Here is a 26990-nt window from a genome sequence, read left to right as displayed (position 1 = left end):
GCGCTACTGCGAAGATAGTGGAGGATTTGAGTCTTGCCTGTGTTTTATGTGTGTCTCCCAATCTTATTAGTGGTTAGATGGATTAATATGAGTGGATGGATTATTATTATTATTATTATTATTATTATAATAATTATTGTTGTTGTTGCCGTCGTTGTTGTCGTCGTCGTCATCATCATCATCATCATCATCCATTATTATGACCTATATACGACACAGTTTGTTAGTCATGCTTTGTAACGCGCATTTTATCAGCAAGCGCTGCCGACATTCCACGCAGTGAGGGAGCGCGCGCTGTTCGGCTGGGGCGGAGCGTAAGTTTGTGGGAGGCGAAGCTCACTGCTTTTGGGACAGAGGAAGGGAAGTACAGGACGGAGTCTGTCCGCTTTAAATTGACGATCGGCGACTGTTTATCAAAATGGATCATAACGACTCGGGTATGTATTATTTCTTCTTTTGTCTTTTATTTACAAGTAGATCCAAGTAATTGAAACTCTGGATCCGGCAGGTCAGCTTGTCGACCGTCCCCTCCATAGCTATGTTTTCTTTTAGGAAGCCTTCATTGTTTTGCGCTGTAATGTAATGGCTGTTATTTGTGAATGCTAACTTTTGCTAAAATCACATCATAAGGACAGAGGTTGGCGTTGGGCGCCCATGTTAACGCCGTTTGGCAGCAGTAACGTGTCTGAACATCTCTGGAATTCCTTATATTCCTTGTAATAGCACTGTTGTAGCTCAGAATTACACAATTCCTGTGTATCAAGCTTGTAACAAAAACTATGGAAGCAATGCTGTCGTTGTTATAATAATAACAACAATAATAATAATTCTTGGACATATATCTAGAAATATTAAATGTGTGGCATTAACTACTGCTAGCTTTGTTTTGGTATTAAACTCTATATGCATGGTGAGATTAATGATGTGTTAATGTAACTGTAATAAAATAATGCTGCCCCCTGACTGCCCATCTGGATCTTAGCAGCCTTGTTGCCTCTCCCTTCAGTTTTCTTCATGGGCCCGAGCGGTCCCTCCAGTAACCTGCTGCTGGACCAGCTGCCCAGCTACCAGTCCCTGCTGTACCGCCGGAAGCCGTCCGTCGCCGGCAGCTCCAGAAGGCGGAGCGGCCAGCGCACGCGATTAGGCTCGTCTTCCAGCTGGAAACTTAAAGGGGAGAGGCTGGAAGAGAGGCCCAAGGTGGCACCACTGCAGAGACATGCCCGTGAGCTGCCGCTCTCCATGGTGGAGAAACGCAGGCACAAGTCAGTCAGCTGACCTCCTGTCCGCCAGACGCTCACTTCGTGAAAACGAGATCAATTCCATCAGCTCTGTTGGCTGTACTGTACACTCCTGTGTATGGGAGATTAAGCTTATACATGCTTCTTTTATATGAAGTGCTAACAAGTCCTTCAGTGAAATCTGGACAGTTAATGGAGTGTGCAAGTTTTAGTCTTTACTTATTAACTAAATATCCATCCATCTTCCAACCACTTGTCCTAGCTATGGTCACCTAAATATAAACTATAATATTATTATATGTAATTAGTACTAATTATTATTATTGTTGTTGTTACTGTATCACATCGTAACATTGATAAGGCTTTAGGAAAATTGGAGAGGAATTGATATCAAAATGAGTTTTAAACATGTTAGTGAAAACAGCTTAAAAGATCAGTAACACAAATGTGCAGCATTATGTAAAACAGATACAGACGCTCCTCTACTTACGAACGAGATACGTTCCGAACAGCCGTTCGTAACTTGAAATGTTCGTAAGTCGTTATTCAACATCATTTTAAGGACATACTGTATGCAAGTACGAGGAACTAGGATGCTGGGAGTACGCACCCAAGGAACCCAAGGAACACAATTTGGACTTACAGTCCTCTTCGTTCGTATGTCTGAAGGTTCGTAAGTTTAAAGTTCGTAAGCAGAGGAGCGTCTGTATATCAAATTCGAAGCAGATTCACTTATCAGCATCGGAAGAGCTGTAATTTGCGTCGTTTGAGCTTAGTCTGCAAGCAGCGGTTTTGTGATGGGTGTCGCTGAGGTATCGGCTTATTTGTAGACACATTCGAAATTCTGGTCTGGAGAGAAAACAGGAAGTAAAAGGGAAGTGTAATAAGGGTGGAAACTGTGCTCCAAAGAGTCATATATATTTTAACAGAAGACTATCATTTCTCTAAGTGAAACAGATATCAGCCTCTTGATGCTGTATTCTTCTGTAAGGTCCTGTTACACACGGCTCATTATCCCTCTTAAATGTGTGTGGCCTGTGTTACCGACTCGTATTTCGCCCCGGGGCTCATTGGCAGATTTTTATTAATGTACAGCCCAGGGATTTAGTGGCACTTAACCCCCATGACCCCAGCCGTGGGGTATCCTCAGAATAGCCCGTGAGTGATGGCGGCCTGTCTGCCTGCCAGGGAGCGGCACATGGAGACGGAAAAGGAGCTGGTTGGCTGGGAGCAGTGGTGGCAGGGGACTCGGCACTCCCTCAAGAGGCTGAGGGAGGAAGGTGGACATCTGCTGATGGCCCTTCAGCTCTGGAGGACCGACATCCACGTCATAGAGGGTGAGAGCTGCAGCCTTCCCATGTGCGCGACCCGCCCAGCAGGTGGTGCTCTCTCCCTCACGCCACCTCTCTCTGCGCTGTAGGGATGTTTGGCACAGGGATCCGCTCCTACTTCTCCTTCCTTCGGTTTCTGGTCCTGCTCAACTTTGTCATTTTCCTGTTGATGTTTGGCTTCGTCATGCTGCCCATAATCGCCGTGCCCCACGCCTCGGGAAACATCACCTCCAACCTGGACAATGGTGGGTACCAGCCTGGGCCTTCTCTCCGCATGCCTTGCATCTGGTATACAGACAGACTTCCCCTGGAGACACACCATGTCCCCCAGATGTGCCTCCATAACACAGACTGACCTCTCCCGCAGTGACATCACCTCCCTCCTACAAACTAACCTCTCTTACAATGATGCTATGTCCATCATACAGACTGACCTAACCCGCAGTGACGTCACCTTCCTCATACAGACTGACCTCTCTTCCAGTGACATCACCTTCCTCATACAGACTGATCTCTCTTGCAGTGACGTCGCCTCATTCATACAGACTGATCTCTAGCTCAGCTCTCATACATACCTGCCTGCCTCATATAGACAGACCTCCCTCACAGCCATTCACAGCCTTGACAATATGCATTGATTATATGTATTTCATTGATATCCAAATGGAGAAAGTAATTGAACTCTTAGTAAGACTGCAGGCTGTGCTCTGTTTTTCAGAAAAGACATGTAGTGATTATCCCAGCACCTCCAGGCAGGGCCTGGTCGTATTTCACCAGTACATCTCAGACCTCCTATCTGGCACAGTAAGTACAGCGGCACCACATCACTGGGGATATTAACAGGCCTGAAATCTCTTTTACAGCATGTACTCCTCACTGCATTGCAGACTTAGTTTTCCATGCCAAGTCCTAAATGATCTTTGTAAGGTTAGTCTGACACAGGGTTCTCACACATCTTTAGGGTCAGGAAATGTAGGTGTGTTATTGACATTTAACAGTGTAAATGAATTTCCGAGAATACTGTAAGTCCATACAGATGATGTCAGAACAGCGCTCTTGAAGCTTCTTGTTTGTTTCATGTCATACAGGGGTTCTTGGAAGAAACATACTTGTTTTATGGGTACTACAAGGTGGACAGCATTAATTTCCCTAAATTCTCTTACAACCTTCCTCTGGCCTACATCCTTATCACCGTGGCTTACCTGTTTCTGAGCCTCATATGGATTGTGAAAAGGTATGTTGCGTTTTACAGTGTCGTGTAAGCAGTAAAGGGAGCGACTGACAATGACATCACCAGTCACAGAGAGTGAAGCTTGATCACTATCCTGCTGATTATATAGCTCAGTGTTTTCCAACCTGGCCCTTGGGGACCCACAGTCAGTCCTACTGGAGCTGGGAGAGAGCAAAAATGTGGACCGACTGTGGGTCCCCGAGGACCGGATTGAGAAACACTGATATAGCTAATGTTTGCAGAGTAAGATTAAATGACAGGAGGCTTCCCAGGTGACTTGCTTTGGTCTGAGATCCCCTGTAACCTCCAGATCTGCAGCTGGCTTTAAGCAAAACCTCATCCAGGATGAAGAACTCTTCCAGAGCTTCTGCAACAAGATCTTCGCGGGCTGGGACTTCTGCATCACCAACGCGAACGCGGCCAGGCTAAAGAGGAGCAGCCTGTTATATGAGCTAAAGGTGGGTCGGAGCTCGGAAATGGAGGCCCCTGCAGTGCTGGTGCTGTTGCTCGTTCTTACTCAAATCCTGTCCCCCCTACCCAGACGGACCTGGAGGAGGAGAGGATAAAGCAGAAGATAGCGGGGCGCACACGCAAGGAGAAGTGCCGGATCTACACAATACGGTTGGCCCTCAACATTTTTGTGGTGTCCGTGCTGGCTGCCTGCTTCTACTGCATCTATAGGGCCACCATCTACTCCCAGGAATCCCAGGTGAAATGCAATATTTGCACCAGTCTTTGTCATTTGCCTTTTGTTGCTGTTGAAGGATTTGGGTTTGCAGGTCTTCTAGAACTGAGGTTGAGATTATATTGTATGACTTAACCCTGAACTGAGACAGCATTCACTTTAAATGCAGGCCTTATTGATTCATTCTGCTGGTTTGAAAATCAGTGAAAATCACTGAAAATGCTGTCGGGGGGAGAAAAAAAAATCACACTTACAGCCTTGTTTATACTGGAGAAAAAGATGACTGTCCACTGAGTTTTTATGACATTTGAAAAAATTGTGGGCCGATATGCAGAAAAGATCTGGGCCGATATGCATAAAACTTCTCAGAGTAAAATTTCTCTCTTAAATGCGTCACAATTCTAAGAGTGACGTGATTTTGCTCCTACTCCCAGACTTAAGAATAGGTGGCATGCATAAACATTCTTAAGTGTTAAGAGTAGGTCTCAGCTCCTAAATTATTTAAGAGAGTTGGAGAGGACTCCTAAACCAGTTAGGAGTTGCACGATGGCAGCAGCACTACGCGCACGAAGACGGAGGCCGCGCACTTTCCGTGAAAGAAAGGGCGTACTGCAGACGTACGACAATAATGAGTTGATAAAAAGGTACAGGCTCAATCATGAAGGCGTTCTTTTTGTTACCAACCTAATTAGGAACTGGATACAATCTCCTACGTCACCTAAAAATGCACTTACAATTGAACTGAAGGTGAAAATGATGCTACGTTTTTGGCAACTGGAAAAATATAATAATAATAATAATTATTATTATTATTATCATCATCATCTATTATAGCGAGGGTCATGAGAGCAATATAAGTAATTACACAAACCTGTAGCTTGCATGCTTGCTTTATAAACTGTGATTTCCTTTCGGGAGGTCGATAAAACATTATACCACCTTTTTTCACATTCCTCTGCTGAACGCCTTGTCCGAGGTGTCACAGCACTTACGGAGCTTGCAATAGCCTCCTAAGCTTTTTTTGTCCGTGCTTGTAACAGCTGGGCCAAACTTTCCTCGCACTACCTCCTTCCATTTAAGCACCAACTGTGCCAAAAGAACCGTTTTGTTTGTCGTCCAGTTTGGTTTTCTTTTAGAATTCAATGTCTTGCTATGAGTTTTGCGTTTGACCCATAATTTATACAACATGTGCATCTATTAGTGGAAATTGATTGTTGGTGTGCTAGGTAGATTTTTGTACAACCAATTAAAGGTATGATCACAGAAAGGTATGTTGTATAAAGCTGTACATTAACGGTTTAACCTCACTAATATATTCACCGTGCAGCTTCTCTATTGGTTGAACTCAGTATTTGGGGCGGGATTTTATTTGTAGTCCTCATTTCACAACACTTAAATGCTGGCTCCGTCATCACTTAGGAATTGGGCTTAGACTTTGCTGAAAGTTACTTTAACAGTTTTATACATTGCTCCTAGGTCCTACTTTTTGCTAAGTTTTTTTTTACTCTTAAGTCCAAGTGTACGACCATTCTTAAGACCAGCCTTAGGAAGTTTTATGCATACCGGCCCTGGTATTTATTCAGTCTATGCAACAACTGAACAGTTTGTAAATATATCAAAATTTGTGAATTTAAAAAGAAAATAACATTCCATCCATCCATCTCACAGCCGCTTAAGCTTAGTCAGGGTTACAGGGCAAATGTTAATAATAAGGAATAAATTGCACACGTGCTTTGATTCATTTAGCTGTTTGTTAGTTGTCCATCAGTTTGCTTTCTGTTTATGTCTGATTAATTCCAGGGCCAGCTCCAACATCAGTAAAGGCTTTAAGGCTAATTCTGGGATTTATCTAAAATATATATGTGAAAATGACCTTAAAGATAAATGGTCTTTGGGTGTTTTTTCAAAGCAATACTGATCATCTGATTGGCTGCAGTGTTTGCCTCCTCTCCTGAACTTCATAATGCTGGGGTTACTTAATACTGACCATCTGATTGTCTATAACTCAACAGCCATTTCTTGTGGTTGCTGGACTTGCTACTTTCCCAGCCATGGCTTAATTTCAAGCATCTTGTTTTCCTCGTTGCCCAGTGAGTGTTTGTTGTGGAATTTGACAGCCGGATTAATAAGGCGGTAGCTTGACTCATAGGAGAAAGATTCTGACTCACTGTTATGTACCTTTGAGTTGTCAAGGTCTGAACATGAAGGTACTCTCCTGTCCACAGTTGAAACACCAAATCTTCATACTGGAATTGCTCTCTGAGTACCTGCCCTCCATCGTGATCACCCTGGGCAACTTCATCACTCCGCTCATCTTCTCGCTCATCATCCAGTATGAGGACTACTCCCCAGCCTTTGAGATCCGCTTCACGCTCATGAGGTAATGAGGTATTGGGTCTTCATCTCCAACACTACCCAGGGAAAACCGTTCATTCACAACCTGTAAATATGAATCTCGTGCATTTGAGGTTCTTCACGGATCTAGTGGTAGTTAATCATCTTTGCCGATCCTCCTCGTCCAGGTGCGTGTTCATGCGTCTGGCCAGTATTGGAGTGCTGCTCTTCTCCCTCTGGTCCCAGATAACCTGTAGGGATACCAGCTGTCCCTGTGGGTACAACCATGAGCTCTATCCAGTGAGTACCTTTGAGGAGAGTGAGGTATACCTCTGATGGCTGGGTAATCCAAGTTTCCAGGAATTGAGTTTTCTATAAAATTAATATAGTGCAGTAAACTAAAGGTTTAAACACACAAATTGAGTAGAGTTGGTTCCAGTGATGAACTGACTTATTTAACAAATACAATTTTTTGGGTCCTCCTGACAGTACTGGGAAAATGCCAAGGGGGTAAGTTTGGGTAATATTCTTACCTGTCACATTTCTGACCCGGTCTATGGTTTATACAGCTATATATATTTATACGTGTAGAGACAACCACTGTTAAAACCATGCTCAGTGATGTTTGGCTGCATTGTCCCCAAAACGGACTGAAGGCTGTTTTCTCTCTAACCGCCACACAATAGCTGCCTTGTTAAGACACAATTGCGGCCTAGTGCAAGAATCCAATTTCATGTATGCCATGTAAGGCTTTCTTTGATATTTAAAAAATAATTTTATCATCTAATTCTAAGCTTGGTAGAGCGGCTGCACTGGAAAAAACAGTAAAATAGGAGCTACATTATTTTCTCATTTACGAGCAACTTAGAGTAGAGGGAAGGACTGAAATATATTTGTGCTCCCTGGGATTGCTAAGAGAAAGCAGTGTTTTGTCAGCCTTGGGAAAGGTGGGTTAAAATGGAGCCCATACTGTATCCTGACACCTGTATGTGGGACAAACATTAGAGCGTGAAAGATGGGATTAGCATCTTTTGTAAGCGTATGACTGTAGTTATGATTGCTGTCCCCTGCAGTGCTGATGACTGTAGTTATGATTGCTGTCCCCTGCAGTGCTGATGACTGTAGTTATGATTGCTGTCCCCTGCAGTGCTGGTGACTGTAGTTATGATTGCTGTCCCCTGCAGTGCTGATGACTGTAGTTATGATTGCTGTCCCCTGCAGTGCTGGTGACTGTAGTTATGATTGCTGTCCCCTGCAGTGCTGATGACTGTAGTTATGATTGCTGTCCCCTGCAGTGCTGGTGACTGTAGTTATGATTGCTGTCCCCTGCAGTGCTGGTGACTGTAGTTATGATTGCTGTCCCCTGCAGTGCTGATGACTGTAGTTATGATTGCTGTCCCCTGCAGTGCTGGTGACTGTAGTTATGATTGCTGTCCCCTGCAGTGCTGATGACTGTAGTTATGATTGCTGTCCCCTGCAGTGCTGGTGACTGTAGTTATGATTGCTGTCCCCTGCAGTGCTGGTGACTGTAGTTATGATTGCTGTCCCCTGCAGTGCTGATGACTGTAATAATGATTGCTGTCCCCTGCAGTGCTGCTGACTGTAGTTATGATTGCTATCCCCTGCAGTGCTGATGACTGTAATAATGATTGCTGTCCCCTGCAGTGCTGGTGACAGTAGTTATGATTGCTGTCCCCTGCAGTGCTGGTGACTGTAGTTATGATTGCTGTCCCCTGCAGTGCTGGTGACTGTAGTTATGATTTGCTGTCCCCTGCAGTGCTGGTGACTGTAGTTATGATTGCTGTCCCCTGCAGTGCTGGTGACTGTAGTTATGATTGCTGTCCCCTGCAGTGCTGGTGACTGTAGTTATGATTGCTATCCCCTGCAGTGCTGGTGACTGTAGTTATGATTGCTATCCCCTGCAGTGCTGGTGACTGTAGTTATGATTGCTGTCCCCTGCAGTGCTGGTGACTGTAGTTATGATTGCTGTCCCCTGCAGTGCTGATGACTGTAGTTATGATTGCTATCCCCTGCAGTGCTGGTGACTGTAGTTATGATTGCTGTCCCCTGCAGTGCTGGTGACTGTAGTTATGATTGCTGTCCCCTGCAGTGCTGGTGACTGTAGTTATGATTGCTGTCCCCTGCAGTGCTGGGAGTCTCGCGTCGGACAGGAGATGTACAAGCTCATGATATTCGACTTCCTCATCATCGGTGCCACCACTCTCTTTGTGGAGTTCCCCAGGAAGTGAGTCTCCTCTACCCCTCCAGCTGCCACATTTTCTGGGCTGGAGTATTAAGATGGGACAGACCTGTGACTCTGCATGGCTCACTGTACCCACCGTGAGGCGCTGTTTCTCATTCCCCTTCCCAGGCTCCTTGTCACTCACTGTGAACACGGCCTGGCCAAGTGGTGGGGGCAGCAGGAGTTTGCCATCCCCAATAATGTGCTGGAGATAGTCTATGGCCAGACTATCTGCTGGATCGGCACCTTCTACTGCCCTCTGCTGCCCGCCATCAGCACCATCAAGTACTTCATCATTTTCTACATCAAGAAGGTGCAGTGCCTCTCCTGGCTGACCAGGGCTTTCTATCTTAGGGCTTTAAATGAATGTAGAAATGATTGGGATGGCAGTCAAAGTCTTATTCCAAAATCCTTTTTTTCTAACACCCCTGTACACAGTCTGCTTATGCTAAGTAAATACCAAGTAACCCAATAATGACATTACTGTAAGTACCATCATTGTTGATTAGACACATTAATGATAAACATGCGACATCAACAGCATTAACAGCGTGATGAATCTTGCAGCTGACCTTAATACACAACTGCCGCCCAGCTACCCGCCCCTTCCGCGCCTCCAGCTCCAACTTCTTCTTCCTGGGCGTGCTGCTGATCGGCCTCACCATGGCCTACATCCCCATTATCGCCAGCTTCGCACAGTGAGTGACCGTTCTGCGCTCCAGCCTCTTGTGTACACAAGGGGGCGCCACTGAGCACTGTCTCTTGTGTGTGCGGGTCTCTCAGGATCAGCTGCTCGCAGGCATGTGGCCCCTTTGTTGGCTTCAAGACCTCCTGGGAGGTGGTACCCCGTAGCGTAGACCAGCTGCCCTATGGGATAACAATCTTCTTGAAAGGCCTCGCCTCGGAGGCCTCTGCGGTGTGCTTCTTCGTCATTACCTGGTGAGGCTCCCCAATCTCCCGTCTCCTCCTTAGCTGTGCCGCCTGTTTCTTTTTGCACGCTGAAATCCGAACGCACTGCCTCCCCGCAGCTTGGCCATGTTTTACGTCATCGCGCTGGCAAGAGCTCACAAGTGTGTGATCCACCAGCTCCGGGAGCAGCTCGCCATGGTGAGTGCTGGTGATACGGGACAAGAACGGCATTCTGGGAACTTATCACGAGCTGAAGCTTTGGGAGATGTTCCCAGTCTGTTGACGTGACATGTATTAACAACATTAGTATAGTGAGATTTATTAGAATTTACACTACAAATAAAGACACTAAATATAAAAACAATGTGTCAGCTCTCCATCCACCCATGCATCTATCCATCTTCACGCTGCTTGTCCTGGTCAGGGTTGCAGGGGAGAGAGGAGGCTATCCCAGGAGGTACAGGGCACAAGGCTGGGGGCACACTGGGCGGGATGCTAGTCAATATGTTAGTGCACCACTAAAAGAAAAGAACGTTGATATAACTGAGCTCTTAATTGCAGCTTTGGAAAAATGAAGAGACCACAGCACAATTTTTTGTTTCACTCATTTCTCAATTTATGGGTGTGTGTCTGTGCATAATATTGTTTTGCAAACTGCAGACTGGTTCTTCCTTGATGAAGGGCTTCTTCCTTGCTTCTTGGGTCTTCAGTCCTGCTTCTAGGAGTCCAATATGAACTGCACTTCACACCTGCACTTAATGTTTCCCATTCCTTTTGAAGGTCACTTGATGTCATCCTCCAATTAATGAGAAACTGTCAGATAAGTTGACGGTCATCTCTGGCATTAGATAGTTGCTTCTGCCCTTTACCTGCCTGGTTTCTGGTCATTCCCAGTGTCTCCTGCTTCACCTTATTCTTGTGTACTACTGTCTTAGAAATGTTGTGCCTGGAAGCAACCTGCTGGTCAGCATAGCCTTCTGCCAGCAGAAACAGGATTAAAGTAGGATTTAAAAATGCAGGTTTGTTTAAAGGGGTCTCAATTATTTCCTGAGCTGCACGTACCTAGTGGTACAGCAGCATACAGAGGTAGATTGAGGAGTTTAGCATGTGTTACATTTGTTTCTTCCTTCAAAACCATCATGAAATGTTTGTCAGGTGCTTCCAGAACGGACCGTGTATTTTGCTCACTCCCCTTTCAGGAGGCTCGAGACAAGCGCTTCCTGATCGAGAAGCTGCTGCAGGCACAGAGATCGGCGGCTAGGTTCCGAGGGGGGACATCTTCGAGCAGCTCGGGTCTGTACGGCCCTCGGAGCAGCACCTCCCAGGGGCTCTGCCTCCTCGAGCCACCCGTCTCCACAACCAACGTATAAACTAGATGTCTGGGGGGGTTCCTCAGGAAACTTTTAATGAGCCCATCCGTGAGTCCCGATTGGTCCAGAGGAGGCCTGCACTATCCTTTTGAAAGACAGGCCTCACAGAACTCCTGGGAAATTAGCCTGATCAGTGTCAGGCAGCAACTCGTCTCCCCACCTGTCCTGCAGCCCGACAGGTGGTCAGATCTGTGGCCTTAAAGAGGAAACGTCTCCTCCAGTATCATTAGGTGCAATAGAATTCACTTCTCATAACCTGACTCATATGTGGTGCCTTTTTGAATATTTTGTCCCTGTTTACTTCTTCAGTACTGTTTTTTTAATCTACTTAGTTTTTTTTCCTCATTGGGAGTTCTGATCATTAATGCCTTCAGTGAAGGACCTTTTTTTAAACAGCAGTTAAGTTAGTCTGAATTAAGTTTCCGTTATTCAGTCACTTGTCACAAATTAAACAGAGTGACTAAGTGTTTAAGGATGTAAACACATTGATTTAGGAAGGATGCTGGTTTCTGACAGAGAAAATGTAAACAAATTAAACACTTCATTTAACCATTAGCCACTAGATTGTCGTCAACCTACCAGTCTTGTTTAACTTTTAAAATATTTTCTCTACTGTGATTTTATTATTACTGTAGTCTATGTCAAATGGAAATATTTTGTTTTTATAAATATTCTATAATATTAAACATTATTAAACCATTATTAGAAGTAGCTCAATTTTAGTGTCACCCCCCTGTGTCATTTGGTAACTGACTGTTACATGTTTTGTACTACACAAAATAACCACTGACATCAAAAGCAGTTTTCTATTGTGATTTGTCAAATTAATTAAACACTTTCAGTATTTTGAGTTTGAACTCTTCTCTTGTGCTGATGGTTTTAGAGAGAAGTATTTATTTATAAAAAGATGAAGTAGAAAGTAGCATGTGACCGTCTTCTCCTCAGCACTGCATACTGAGTGATGGCGAATGCTGGTGCAGCATTGAGGGTCCGTCCTGTGCTGTCTCTACGGTCTCCTGGCTTTACGTCGTCTCCTGACTTCAGATCCTGACTGACTTGTTGTACAGCTCCCCGACCAGATTGGCTGCTACTTAAAAATGAAACTGTCACACACCAAAGGTCTTACATGCCCGTGAGGGTTTTTTGCTGCTTGTAATTGGGGTTTTAAAAGGGAGTGTAAAAGCTTTTGGAATTCGGTCTTTGTTACTGTCGTCCTACCCCTTAATGAGAACCTTGAAATACCTTTGGGTATCTCATGGACAGAGTTGGGTAATTCAGGTCCAGAGAGTAAAAGTCCAGACCAGGATTTTGTTTCAACCAACCAGTTGAGTACTACTGTGACTGTGACTCTTTATGCTCAACTAGTTGGTTGAAACAAAATCTTGGTCTGGACTTTTACTCTTTGGACCTGAATTACTGAACTCTGCTCATGGAGTGATATTCTGATGCATTAGGTAGCACTGTTCTTTCACAGCTCTGGGAGCAGGGTTCGAGTCTCGGCTATGGTTCTGTACGTGTGGAGTTTGCACCTGTACCCTCTGAAAAAGGCTTCTGACCTTTGTGGTATGGCAGATGTAGGTGGGCATTTTATACCAACACATTGTTATAAATCAGACCACCCTGTTCTTGTCCATAACCACATCCCCAGTACAGGGTCAGGGTGAGTCTACAGGCAGGGGGACACTCAGAGTGCAGTGATTATGGCCAATTTATAGTCACTAACAGGAGGAAACTCCAAGGTGAGTATGCAAACTGCAGATGCAGAGCCAAAGCCTAAATCTGAACCCCCCGGCCCTGCAGCTGAGAGGCAACAGTGCCATCCAGTGTACCATCATGGGAGGTACAACTCAGTAAATGGAAACGGACTCACAATGCGTTCGGAAGGGCAAGTCGTGTAATATGGCAGATGGGGTAGTGATAATATGAAGGGGCTGCACTGCTGAAGTCCTTCAGTGAACTCGCTGCCTGGCTTGCAGATAGCTGAATGGGATGGAGAATAAGAGAGACTCCAAATCCTCAGCCCATAACCTCTAAAATTCTATCTGGCTTTGCATGGTTTACAAAACATCACTCGTAAACCGAAAATAATGTTACTTATTAACATATTCAGCTGGTTTCAAATGATCAATGAACTACACTGTGGTGGGATGGTGGTTTGAATCCTCTTCTGGGTGTTTGTTCCCTGCTTTCTGTAATATGCTGCTTGACTCCAGACCCTCTGTGACCCTCAGTGACAGCCATCTTATTATTATTAATAATAATAATTATTATTATTATTATTGATACTTTATTGATCCCTGAGGGGAAATTCTCTTTACTACTCCCCCAACTGGATGAACAGATAGTATAATTGATTAACAAACTGTATACATTAGGATTGACTCCCTCCATATGCATTTGGTTACTGGACTTTCTCACCAAGTGCGGCTGGACAAGTGCCCAACCTCCACCCGCACCCTGAGCACCGGTGTGCGACACTGGCCGTGTTCCACCCTCACCCTGAATACATACAATAAGTTATGTTGGATGTGCAATACGCTGTTTACTGTTCATTAATACGAGCAATATGTGAATAATTTTTGTTGCTGTAAACTGGTGCAATAATATCTGTTCTGGTTATTCTGCTCTGGTTAGAAATAAACTGTTTGAAGATTTAACACTGTATATGGCATCTTTGCAAATATATTTTGACATCTTGTACGATAATTGTATTTTTATTTTAAGTGTTTACTTTTATTTAGCTTATTTTCTATTTATTAATGGGGTTGTCGTGAAAGTAATTTCGTTGTGTTACACAATGACAATAAAGTGCTTAAATCTTGAGAAGCCCACATAAAATTGCGCAAAATACTCTAATCGGGACTGTAATGTGTACAAAAGGTGAAATACCTCCAACAGGTGTTTTTCATATTCCGGAAGAATCTTCCTTCCTCATTGAGATATCTCTATGAAATCCGTTCATGAAATTTATATGTAGAGGCGGGTATCGAACGAGAGCGCACTGTCACCGCCCATCCGAAAGATGTCGCTATCAGTTTTTAATGTTTGCTCGACGGGCAGAATGACACTTCCGGCACCGGCAGAAGCACGAGTCTGACGTCTGATACAGGGGAAAAGTCGCCGATTTGTACTGTATTGGGGGCGTCGAGGCTGGGGCCGAAGATGTGGATCTTAGTATGCTGCATTAGCTTTTTACTCGCTGTTTGCAGGGCGGACGACATCGTGGTGGGCTGTGGGGGATTTGTCAAGTCGGACGTGGAGATTAATTACTCACTTATTGAGGTGAGAGTGGTCCTGAGGGCTGGGTGCTCGACAGGGCGGCTGCACGGTCTGAATGGAGAGCGGTTGTTAGCGAAAATGCAGCTAATACAGACTTACGGGAATTATGTAGCTGCATACCTCGTCTGACATGAGCTGTCTGATAAAATCGTACGCAATCTCCACTTCCAGCACTGCAATACCGATGCTGTCGGAATGGCACGTTGTTTAACCTGCAGTTTTTGTGTCTGATCTCTCTGTGATTTTTTACTTGTGTAGATTAAGTTGTACACCAAGCAAGGATCCTTAAAATACCAGACGGACTGTGCACCGATAAACGGATACTTTATGATCCCTCTCTATGACAAGGTAACTTTACTCTTCTGCGAAATGCCAAGTGACAGTCCCTGGGCTCGGTCTTTATATGGAAATCTCTCTTTTAGGGAGATTTTGTGTTGAAGATTGAGCCACCTGTGGGATGGAGCTTTGGTATGTGATTTTTCTCTATATACTTCTCTATATGTTTAATTGCATGTTCTCCCCTTGTCCTGTGGGATTTCTCTGGGTGATCCAATTTCCTCCTGCAGTCCAAAGACATGTAGTTAGTCTAATTGTCATCTTTAAAGTGCCTGTAGAGTGTTCCCCAGCCTTGTGCCCTGTACTGCCTGGGGTATTGTCCTGTCCACCTTCTAACTAGGATAAGTGGTTCTTTCCCATGTTTTTGGTAAGTGTTCTGATGGCATATCTTTCAGAGCCTACTAGCGTGGATCTCCACGTAGATGGAACCAATGACATCTGCACCAAAGGAGAAGACATTAACTTCGTTTTCACGGGCTTCTCCGTGTCGGGAACGGTGAGTCGGACGGCCACTTCCTGGTGGTGGCTGGGCTGGGCTGGGCTGGGCTGGGCTCAGACTGAATGCTGTCGTCTTGGTGCAGGTGTTAAGCAAAGGGCAGCAGCAGGGTCCTGCGGGGGTGGAGGTGAGCCTGCGTAAGGAAGGAGCCGAGGGCAGCCTGCAGACTGTCCTTACACAGCAAGGAGGAAAGTGAGTGGGGGCCTCTCTTCATGGTATTACGGATGGTTCTCCTCTGCCATGCAGGACTGCAGTATCTCTTGAGAGCCCAGTAAATTATTCAAAACCTTACTTTAGGAAATGCATTGATTGGTCTATCCCTAACTGTCTATTTCCCCGCCCCGTTTCTCTTTGCAACCCTGTGGCAGGTACACCTTCTTCAAAGTACTGCCTGGCAGTTATGACATCACTGCATCCCATCCATCCTGGACTTTAGAGAAGGTGAGTTGAATTTTTTTTTTTTTTAACTCTACCTCTATATTTTTCATATATAGTGAAGTTACACAGCTAGTTTGTTGCTGGCGTATATGTAGATATAGAAAAGGTAAATTTGATGTGCCATGCTTCCAGGCAAAGTTCTACACATTTATTAGTCATGGTGTCATGTTTTAATTAAAGTCCTTCAATTGTTTGTCCCACCACAGAGCAGTACTTCAGTGTGGGTCTCCAACGCCAATGCTCCAGCCACACTGCCCCTGGTGGTGGGAGGCTACGATGTTTCAGGGGAAGTGCGTAGTGATGGGGAGCCCATGAAGGAGGTCACCTTCTTGCTCTTCTCAGCCACAGTCAGGAAGGAGGTGGGTAGGGGGTGAGGGTCACCTCCTGTCTTCTTTTGTTGTAGGCCCTGGGTCATTTTGCTAGTGAAGCTCGTCCTTGTTTGGGGTGGTGAGCTTAGGCTGTGAAGCTGCCATCTAAAGACTGAACCCTCTGAGAAACATTCAGCCTTATAATCAGAATAATGCTTCATTCACCAGCAACCCAAGGTGTCCAAAGAATTTGTGGTGAATTGGTTACAATGAGTACACTTAACATATACTAAACATCACACAGAACTTAATAACATAAACAACGTACGCAATATAAAATATACGGAATTATACAATACAGGAACAATGTACTATGGAACAGTTATTGCACTGTGAAGTAGTTACTTCATATATCATTTCTGATTAATAACGTATATTGCCTTTGGAGAAAAAAGCTGTTAAAGTGGTGAGTTGAGTGCATTTTATAGCCCTGTACTATTTATTAGAAGGGAGTGTTTGGAAGAGCCTGTGGGTAGGATGGAAGAGGTCGGCAGTGGCCTTCTCAGCTTGTTTCTGTACAGTTCCTGCTTTGAGGGGAGGTTGCTGCCAGTGATCTTCCCTGCTGATCGGATGACGTCCTGCATTTTCTCCCTAGATTGGCCTGTTGCAACATTGCACCAGATAGTGATAGTGACTGTGAGGAGGAACTCGCCTACTGAAGTGTAGAACAAAACCAGTGTAGGTTTGGGAAGACGGAATTTCTTAAGCTGCCGCAGGAATAACATTCTTTGCTCTCTTTTGATGATACTTGAAAGATATCCGACTCATTTTAGATTTGAGGAGAGCAGTGCCAAGAAACTTCAATCAGTTGACAGTGTCAACTCTTGATCCATCCAACAATAATTGGCAGGGAAGTCACCCTTTCTTTAGTCATTTTGTAGTTCAGGTCCAGATTGTTTTGGCTGCACCATAGAGCCAGACATTTAACTTCTTGTCTGTTTACTGACTCATCGCTGTTTGAAATTAGACCGATCGATGTTGTCATCTGTAAACTCAAAAGTTGACAGATGGTTCACTAAAAACAAAAGATGTAACAGTGTCTTCTCGGTGACACTATTGTGCCGTTTTTCTCATCGGGCTGCCATGATTCTGCCCCCGCAGGACATCACTGGGTGTAACAGCGCCCCCGTGGAAGGCTCGTTGCCTGGTGATGCCGCCCTCTCCTTCCTGTGCAGCGTTGTCTCTCGGGAGGACGGCGCGTTCACCTTCCCCTCACTGGCCAGCGGGGAGTACACCGTGGTAAGGCGGGAGCGGGAACGCCCCATCCTGCGGGCGTGGTAAACTTGAGAATGTAGCATGTATTTAGCGTGATTTGTGTTATTGTAACATTAAAAATACCTCCCCTGAGGAGTAGGGAAAAGGCTGCTTTAAGGCGAGCTTATACTTCATAATGGAACGGATGCACACAGCTGCGGGCAACGTTGTTTTCATTCAGCTGATACTTTTATCCAAAGCAAGTTACAGTGGAGGAAAGGGGTACAATTTTTGTATACCATCCCTGGGTTTTTCCCGTCTGTTTGCAGAAGGTTTCTTCTTTTACGTTTGGGCGATTTCATGCCAGGAATTTACTCACATTTGGACTTCCTTGTTTTCATTCAAAGATGGACTGTATAAATGTAGGTAGCTGTAGATCTCTTCACATAAATGTAACTGTCGAAAGCTTCCACGTGCTGCACATGTGCAACCGACGCGGACAGATCCGTGTGGACACAGTAATCTGGAGGCATGCGTTTGGGGTAGCAGACGACCGGCCAGTCATGGCTGATGGTGAAAATGACCGTTGCGGACCCCTGCTAAGTGTTGGTGAGTTAGGAAGCTACCTGCTAATGTCTGTCACTGTCTCTGAGTTATGCTGTCTCTCCTCAGGTTCCTTACTACAGAGGAGAGAGGATCACCTTTGACGTAGCTCCCTCTCGCATGGTCTTCAGAGTGGAGCATGACAGCCTGCAGCTAGAGGTGGGTTTTCCACGAGTCGCGACCTGCTGGACATGTTGTCCTTTTGCTGTGGTGCTCAGCTCGATGGTGTTAGTGCTGATAAGGGCCCATCAGCGGCGTGTGAGTGCTGACTGTTCTGTCCCCCGTGCCCCCGCCCCAGCCGATCTTCCGTGTGATGGGCTTCTCCGTGACCGGCAGGGTGCTGAACCGGCCCGAAGGGGAGGGCGTGCCCAGCGCCACAGTGACTCTCAACAACCAGATCAAGGGTGAGCTTCTCTCCATCCCTCAGTCTTGGACAAGACTAAGTAAGTCTAAGTAAGCGGGAATGTCTCACTGGAGTCCCTAAGCAGGACGTGCAGATCAATGTGGCCTGGTGTCCATGTCGGGCTCAGTGCGTCCGTGCGTGTGGGGTCTGTCAGCATGGCGGCGTGGCCTCTCAGAGCAGTGCACCCACTAGCGCTTGGTTTCCGCTTCTCAATGACTCTTGTTCTACAATGTACATGAATATTGTGACCAACAGCTTCAGCTGTCTCAGCTTTTAGTTACTGAAGGAAGAACAGAGTCTCTACATTCTGTCTTTTTTTTAATGTTAAAAATGTCGATTACATAGACTGTCTTGACAAGTTTTTCTATACATGCTCAGTGGATTGTATGTCAGATATGGCTGCGTCCCAGGCTCTGCCTTCTTGTTTTTGCAAAGTTTGGACTTTAAAGTGAGGATTGTACCATTTGTTCCGCTGAGCTTTGGCTAACCGACGTGTTCCCCGTCTTCAGTGGTAACCAAGGAAGACGGATCCTTCCGCTTGGAGAACATGACGGCGGGTACCTACACCATCCGCGCCCACAAGGAGCTCATGTTCTTCGACCCCGTCACCGTGAAGATCGCCCCCAACACGCCTCAGCTTCCCGACATCATTACTACTGGGTAAGCTGTGCCTCCCGCGGAGCTCTGAAGGGGCAGGGAGCCCCTCCCGCCTTGTTGGGGCTCGCCGACACTCGCGGCAGCCTGCCACACGATGGGCAGTTCTGATAAATCGTCGTTTCCCTCTCTCTGTGGCCAGGTTCAGCATATGCGGTCAGATCTCCATCAGCCGGCTTCCCGAAGGCCTGAAACAGCAGGGCCGGTACCGAGTGACACTCACGCCCCGCGGGCAGGATAAGGCTTCTAGCCGCACTGTCGAGTCTGACCAGCAGGGGGAGTTCTGCTTCCAGGCAAAACCTGGGGACTACAGTGTTCAGGTAGAATAACAAAATATACATTTCCAGCAAAATGAGAAATCGTTTGTTCTCATTGCCTTCAGATTATTGTCTTGTTTTCCTCTAATGTCTTCCTCTTTGAATAAGCTTTTCCATCTGTACAGGTCTCTCTCCCCGAGGCCGAAGTGAAGGCCGGCCTGGCCCTGCAGCCTCAGGCCCTTGACGTCTCGCTTGTCGACCAGCCTTTGTCCAATCTTCTCTTCACCCAGTTCATGGCCTCCGTTTCCGGCAAGGTCTCCTGCCTGGGTAGGTGTGGCCTCGGTTCCTGTCACTCTGCCCTCTGTGTTACACATGCAACCTTGGTTTGACTGTTTCCCCCACCACGGTTTAGCGGCCTGTGGGGACCTGACGGTGACCCTGCAGCCTGTGAGCCGCCCTGGGGACAGGGTGAACGTGCAGCTCTCCGGGAGGGGCGACTCACTCACCTTCTCCTTCGTGGACGTCCTGCCCGGCAAATACAAATGTGAGGCTCTGAAAGGCAGCTTTGCCATCTGGCTAAAGCCCCCTGTGCGCTTATGTTACTCATTGTGTACTTACTGTCTGTCCCTGTATCCTGGGGATCTCTTTCGGTTTAGTTCATTTTGTGAGGCTACACTGGGGTTGCAAAGAGGTGGAAAATTTCCAAAAACTTTCCAGAAACTTTCCATTTCATGGGAAGTTAAACTGGGGAATTTTGGAAATATTCCAAGCTGGAAACTTTCCATGGGAATTAATGGGAATGCATATAGACGTCTGCAGTTGTGTTATTTATTACTTCATTGTATCTAGACTGTATTGTGTAAGTGGGGCTCTAGGGCAGGGGTGGCCAATCTTATCCGCAAAGGGCCGGTGTGTGTGCAGGTCTTTGGGATAACCTCTAGGTCATCTGATCAAACCCAGGTGTGAGGACTCTTCAGCCAATTAGTCCTCTAATTAGTGACCTAATTAGGGAGTTGAAGCGAAAACCCGCATACACAGCGGCCCTTTGCGGATAAGATTGCCCACCACTGCTCTAGGGGCACTTTGCTCTAATGTTACAGTGACGGTTCAAACGGTTTGTGGGACTGTAGGCCTGTTGAAGGTGTCCGTAAACCCCTGCTGTGCTCCCCTGGCAGTGAGTATCTCCCACGAGGAGTGGTGTTGGAAGCACAAGTCCATGGAGGTGGAGGTGCTGCAGGCTGACGTGCTTGGGGTGGAGTTCCGGCAGACGGGCTACATGCTGCGCTGCGCCCTGTCGCATGCCATCACGCTGGTCCGTACCGGGTGACGCTTTGCCTGTCTTTACTGCACCTGCCCCGGGGCCCCAGACTGACTCTCTGCCTCTTTTTTTTTTTCTTCCAGGAGTTCTTCCAGGATGGCAGCAAGCCTGAGAACGTGGGTGTCTACAACCTTACGAAGGGGGTCAACCGTTTCTGCCTCTCCAAACCAGGTGTGAGCCCAGGCACCGCCCCCTAGCCAGGCACCGCCTCCTGCATTGACCACACCCATTACCCTGGCTCCACCCACCGTCTTCCATTCTGTTTTCAGTTCCAGTAACCAATTTCTTTCCATATAGGCGTGTACAAGGTGACGCCCCGTTCCTGCCACCAGTTTGAGCAAGATTATTATACATATGACACGTAGGTTTTTTTAATGCTATTTTTAATTATAAATTATAAACCCCCGTCCCCGAATAAAAACAGCCTGTCTGACTGAGGGCTCCTGGTTCTCGTTCCAGCTCCGCCCCCAGCATCCTGACGCTGACGGCAGTCAGACACCACATGACTGGCCTCATCACCACCGACAAGATCCTGGACGTCACTGTCACCATCAAGTGAGTGTGACCCAGGCATCCCCGGTCAGGCCTGTTAGGAGATGCATCCCCAGGGCGATGCCTGTGTAATAATCCCCGGCTGGCGTTCAGCCTGTGTGCTGCTCCCACGCCCTCCTTTCACGGGAGGAGCACCGCAAGCCAGTCGCATGCGAGTCACCGCTAATCATCGGTAGTGTTGCTTCCCGGCGTCTGCAGCTGTTTGTGTCGCCCCGTGCCGTGATCCCGGAGGGCTGTTGCCTGCCTGTGTGTCCCCTGTGGAGCAGAGACGCCTTCCTCCCGCTTCTGTGTTATTACTCAGTCCCGTAATGACAGACGAGCTGCAGTGCTAAGATCGTCATTAGCATAGCAGCGTGCTTTATAATTGCAGCGCGAGGAGCCCGCAGACGGGGCTCCGTGTGGGGTGGAAGCAGAGCTGCCTGCGGCCCGTCGCATGCTGCGCTCCCCCGGTGGTCGCTATGTGTGTCGCCACTCAGCCTGGTCTGCTGTTAGATTGAGATTGATGCTCTTGCAATATCACGGTAACATGGCACCTGGGTAAAAGCTGTCAGGGCAGGCCCCATGCGTGTAGACGTCTTCTCGACCTCTTGCCCCCCACCTCCCGGCCCCAGATCGTCCATCGAGAGCGAACCGGCCCTGGTCCTGGGGCCTCTGAGGTCCCTGCAGGAGCAGCGGCAGGAGCAGCAGCTGCTGGAGATTGAGCTACGGCGGCAGGAGAGGGAGCGACGCGGGGAGGAGGACCCCGGTGCCAAGGAGAGCCCCCCGGTGCAGGAGCGGGCAGAGGAGCTGCGCGGGCCCTTCCACTATGAGTTCTCCTACTGGGCCAGGTATGGCGGGGCCCTGAAACGGGTCCCCAGGGACAAGCTCATGGTCCTAAAATGTGTCCGTGTGGATCTGGATAGCGACACCTGTAGGGGGTGGAGGGGTAAAACATGCCTCTATCTGTGAAGGATGAATGCAAACATAGGTGATCATCCGCCCCCCCTCACCCATTATTTTAAGGCTGGTCTTATCCATTTGGGCTTTTTTTTCCCCATCTTGTGCCTCAGGGCTGGGGAGAAGGTCACTGTGACCCCATCATCCAAGGAGCTGCTATTCTACCCCCCCGAAGTGGAGGCCACCATCACAGGCGGTAAGGTTTCCCCTGACCCCCACCCCCTGGCATCGCCCTGTCTGCACCAATGTGACGTGAACCCATCATGTGTTTTTGTCAGAGGGCTGCCCGGGCCGGCTGGTGGACATAATGGGGAGGGCCGGCCTCTTCCTAGAGGGCCAGCTGTCTCCGGGGCTGGAGGGCGTGGAGATATCCATCAGCGAGAGAGGGGCCCACACTGCACTAATCACCGTCCTCACTAACGAGAGGGGAGCCTACAGGTAGGCGGGCTTATCCGTCCTCACTGGGGGGGAGGGGGGGCGTCTTTCCTGTGGGCGTCAGGGTGTTGGGGAGTGTGGGGGCCCCGTCTTTCCCCTTTGTTTACAGTCTTCTCGTTTGCGGTGCCCCAGCGTAGGGCCCCTGCACAGTAACCTGCAGTATGACATCAGCGCTCGCAAGGAAGGCTTCGTCCTGACGGCCGTAGAGGGAACGCAGGGCGACTTCAAGGCCTTCGCCCTGGCGGGAGTCACTTTCGAGGTAACCATGGAGACAAGACCACGGATTCTCTGCCCTCACGCTGGGTGGCCCCTTGTCCTTACTGAGTCCCCTGACATGTGCACTGCGTTCAGATCAAGTCGGAAGACGGCCAGCCTCTCTCCGGGGTGCTGCTGTCCCTCAGCGGGGCGCAGTTCCGCTCCAACCTCCTCACCCAGGACACCGGCCTCCTCACGTTCAACAACCTGGTACGCCATCTCCCTCATGCTGCCCTGTACCTTCTCATCCGCTGGTAATTCCCTGATCGACCTCCTGTCTGCCGACGGCGACAATCTGCTTGAGCAGGCAGTATGATTCCATTGCTAGTCCAACGCCATGTCCGGACACAGAGGCTGTGGGTCACTGTAACAGGCACTACCAGGGCTGGCAGAGAGGGGGCGATATTGGGTTCAGACTAAGCTGCACATTACTGATGATCTACCTGCTGTAAGCCACAGGCTTACTGTCAGCCAGAGGTTTCTGGCTGAAATGAGAGCGCCGGTGTGGGGATGCTCTGTCCTGAGACTGCCTCCTCTCGCTGTGCAGAGCCCCGGCCAGTACTACTACAAGCCCATGATGAAGGAGTACCGCTTCGAGCCGGCATCCCAGATGATCGAGGTGGAGGAGGGCCAGATGCTGAGCATTGCCATCACCGGCTTCAAAACCGCGTACAGGTACGGGGGGAATGTTTGCTGCACACGGCAGCGTGGACCGGTGACGGCCCATACCGTAACCGATCAGAGTGCATTGTGGTTGTCGTCCCCCCCCCCATCCCCCCAGCTGCTATGGTGCGGTGCTGTCCCTGAGCGGAGATGCAGAGCAGGGCGTGGCGGTGGAGGCCGTGGGGCAGGGTGAATGCAGCCTGTACAGCGAGGACACCGTCACCGACGAGGAGGGCCGCTTCAGACTGCGCGGCCTGCTGGTGAGGAGGCCTGCCACTCCTTACCCTGCTCTTCCCCGTCATAAAGTGATGTTCCACGGCTGTGAGCTTTGACAGTCCTTTGGTGTCTTGTGTAGCCGGGGTGCAGGTATCTCATCCAGCTGAGGGCCGAAGGCAACGACCACATCGAGAGAGCCCTGCCTCTGCACAGACCCATAGAGGTGAGTCTCTCACTGGGCCCTCAAACCGGCCCTAACCATAACCAGCGGTCCGCATCTGGAACATTCTCTCTGACTGGCTGCCTGTGCCTGCAGGTCGGGAGCAGCGACATCGAAGGCATCCACATCATCGCTTTCCGGCAGATTAATCAGTTTGACCTGAGTGGTAACATCCTGACCTCCCCAGAACACCTGTCCTCCCTGTCTGTAAGGGCTCCTCGTGTCGTCCTCGCTCGTCCCTTAATTCTAGCTGGCCGGTTTCTCATAGGGAAATCCAGGGGCAGTTTTTGCTCCAGTTCGCCTGATTTAATGCAGGCACCTCCCTTGAGCTGACCCTTTAACCATTTACCCCGTTACTCATTTAAGTAAGGATCACGTAACCTCCCTGCAGTGCTCATTTCCGTTTGAGGTCATTGCCTGTTCAGGCCCTGGAATCAGCCTTGGGATCCGGCTAGGTGCTCTAATAAAATGGCTTTTTTCATGCGAACTTCACCTTCCTTATCACTCCAACCACAGGTAAAGCTCTTCAAGAGTGACAATCTGGACAACCCCATCCAGACCGTGACCCTGGGGCAGTCGCTGTTCTTCCACTTCCGCCCTCTCCTCCGGGACGGAGAGGTACCCCATTTCTTACTCTGAGAAGTTCCTATAAGTCTTGCCCGGTTGCAAGCCCATGCTGGTTGGGCAGTAAAGCTGGTTGATCACGCCGCCTCTCTCCGTCTGCAGAGCTACGTGCTGATGTTGCACACCACCCTGCCCAGCACTCAGTACGACTACACGCTGCCCCAGGTCTCCTTCACCTCCAGTGGATACCACAAGCATGTCACATTGACCTTTAACCCCATTGTGAGTTCACGTTCTGTCTAAATCCTCTGCAGTCACATGGTTGTGATGAAATATTTCAGATCCATGTACTGTCATACATACAGACCTCCCATTTGGAGGGTAGGTTGTCCACTTTTGACTTCCTATTTCTGGGCCATAATGGTTTCTTTTGTAAGCGTGTTTGAGGTGAATGACTATCAGCTGTATCTTTGCAGTGGTAACTTTGGTTGTCAGAGAGGCATCCTGTTGCTTAAGCTGTTTCCCCGTAGTTGTGATTTTGGGTAGAGGACCTACCTTCACGGTATTCGGGTGTTTTGAAGCGGTTCCTGCCTTGTCTACTCCTCAGCGCCGAGTGCCTGACCAAGATGTCGCCCAGGGCTCCTATATTGCCCTGCCCCTGACGCTGCTGCTGCTACTCGCGGCGTACAACCACGAGAAGGTAAAGTGCCCTCACTCATAGCTAGCCCTCGTCTAATCCTGATGCCTTAACCCTAGTGTGCCATCTTCTTGGGGAGACTGAGAGTTGTTATTTTCATGTACGCATGTACCCGCGGATGGGTTCATTATTTCAGCGTAGCTACAGGATACCTGCTGGATCCAGATGGGCTGGTTCTAATAAGGGCTGTTTTTGGGCTCCCGTTGGCTTGCCCTTCTTGCCGGGCTGAGGTGAGATTGCCGAGTGTTGAGTGTGCGCCCCCTACAGGTAATTCCACTGCTGGTACAATTGGTGAGCCGGATGCAAGGGGTGCGAGGGCTGGCCCAGGCTGGCGGAGATGGCGCCGCCCTGGATGAAGCCAAGCGGCAGGCAAAGCGGCAGAAGACCAGGCGTACCTGAGAACCGCAGAGACAGGCCTACAAGCCCCTCCCCCCTTCCCAAAATGGGCGGGACTCCAGGGCTGCAGGCAAGCCGGCAGACTGATATTGTCAAAATGGATTCTGTATGGACCAGGAAATGCCAAATTTGAAAATGCCCACTGCAGGGCATCTGTCACATCGGGCTTTTGTGAACGAGAGCCTCCCGGCATGTTCTGGAGAATCCATGCTGTCAATATGACCTTTTTTTTTTTTTGAGCTTCTGTGAATGATCTGGGAGAAGGGGGGTCACTCAGTGTGACTCGTCTCCCATGGTTTTGTCTCTTTAGTATGGGTGGGTTGCAGTTTCTGAAGAATGGGGGGTGGGGGGGGGGGGGTCAGGAACAGGTGTTGTATGTCTTTAAAACTACTAATTCGGGGTTAATTTGGGATAGGGGATTTGAGAAGCTAATTTGACTGTGAAATGTTTTAGGTGTGGTCAGGGGATTGAGTTTGATGGTCTCAGGGTGGAAGCGATTTGGGAGGTGAAGAGTGGCTGGATTCTCTGAGGATCCAGTGATCAGGCCACAGGCAGATGGTTACAAGGCTTCGTCACCGTGATTTACCATCTCTGCATCTGAAGCTCCTCAGCAGACTGGTCTCCCGCCTCCCACTGTCCCTCCCACTGTCCTTCCCACTGCTACTTAATAAAATTGTTTTTATATGTTTTGTTCCCCCAGAGTAGGCAGCAGACAATGCAATCTTAATTTATGTTGACTTCTTGACCAAGTCAAGTTAAAAATAAAGACTGTTGCTGGAATAATCTTGCGGTGTTTTTCTAGGAATCATCAATGGGTGGCGCTATTGTGCCGCTAAAGAATGACTCATAATGCACCTGCGGACTGAGATGGTCAGTCTGGTTTCCTAGAGTCCCTTCAGAAATTCAGCTTGCTTGCAAATAAGAAAATGGTGGCTAGCAAACAGCAGATTTTTCCCGGTGTGACACAGTTCAGCATTTTATCATACTGCTTTTGTATTTAAAATGTTTTTTTCTTCGCTTTATTTCCCCTTGGTTAATTGATTAACATTCCCTTCCATGATTACCTCTCCTCCCCTATTCATATTGGCTACATAGTTAAATTTCAAGCTGTGATCTGCTTGGCAATAACTGAGCAAATTGTGAGAGTGCATCGTTTACTCGTGGTGACCTGAAAACATAACATACGTTCAGCTGAGAAATTGAATTCATAACTCAAACCTCCCCTGGAAATGGTCAATAATCTTACATAAACGTAAAAATTCACCCTGATTTTTACCGTAATAACGAAGGAGTTTTGAATAATTGATCTTAGGAACTCGTTTTTTCAAGCTGCCGATTAAAAGCTAATTCACTTGGTCCAGTTTTTTTCA

At 48.0% G+C, this 26990-nt stretch overlaps 2 protein-coding genes across 3 annotated transcripts; both read left to right on the top strand.

Moving 5' to 3' along the window:
- Nucleotides 1–281: 281 nt before the first annotated feature.
- On the top strand, nt 282–12197 carry LOC111850863 (transmembrane channel-like protein 7). Of its 2 annotated transcripts, XM_023825189.2 has the most exons (16): nt 282–437; nt 1007–1262; nt 2427–2575; nt 2659–2814; nt 3288–3373; nt 3658–3803; nt 4111–4258; nt 4342–4509; nt 6711–6865; nt 7008–7119; nt 8967–9064; nt 9191–9374; nt 9629–9759; nt 9845–10000; nt 10090–10168; nt 11170–12197. In XM_023825189.2, exons 1-16 carry the CDS (start codon nt 419–421, stop codon nt 11338–11340), a joined length of 2214 nt encoding a protein of 737 aa, XP_023680957.2. In that variant the 5' UTR covers nt 282–418; the 3' UTR covers nt 11341–12197. The 2 variants fall into 2 exon arrangements, with proteins under 2 accessions (XP_023680957.2, XP_023680958.2); XM_023825190.2 differs by lacking the exon at nt 282–437 and having other exon boundaries at nt 1103–1222.
- Nucleotides 12198–14422: 2225 nt separating this feature from the next.
- On the top strand, nt 14423–26403 carry nomo (nodal modulator). The gene is made up of 31 exons (XM_023825180.2): nt 14423–14622; nt 14878–14967; nt 15042–15087; nt 15351–15451; nt 15537–15643; nt 15820–15892; nt 16096–16248; nt 17359–17496; nt 18124–18213; nt 18353–18458; nt 18967–19117; nt 19254–19431; nt 19554–19695; nt 19781–19912; nt 20544–20680; nt 20770–20857; nt 20984–21047; nt 21146–21241; nt 21850–22065; nt 22288–22370; nt 22453–22612; nt 22742–22868; nt 22961–23074; nt 23412–23539; nt 23646–23787; nt 23883–23966; nt 24060–24170; nt 24480–24581; nt 24690–24809; nt 25135–25227; nt 25492–26403. The coding sequence occupies exons 1-31, from the start codon at nt 14503–14505 to the stop codon at nt 25621–25623; spliced, it is 3624 nt and encodes a 1207-aa protein (XP_023680948.2). The 5' UTR covers nt 14423–14502; the 3' UTR covers nt 25624–26403.
- Nucleotides 26404–26990: the final 587 nt, after the last annotated feature.

The sequence above is a fragment of the Paramormyrops kingsleyae genome, chromosome 5, assembly GCF_048594095.1.
Source record: "Paramormyrops kingsleyae isolate MSU_618 chromosome 5, PKINGS_0.4, whole genome shotgun sequence".
NCBI lineage: Eukaryota > Metazoa > Chordata > Actinopteri > Osteoglossiformes > Mormyridae > Paramormyrops > Paramormyrops kingsleyae.
Note: the sequence above shows the minus strand (reverse complement) of the source record. Positions and strands in the feature narration are given on the sequence as shown.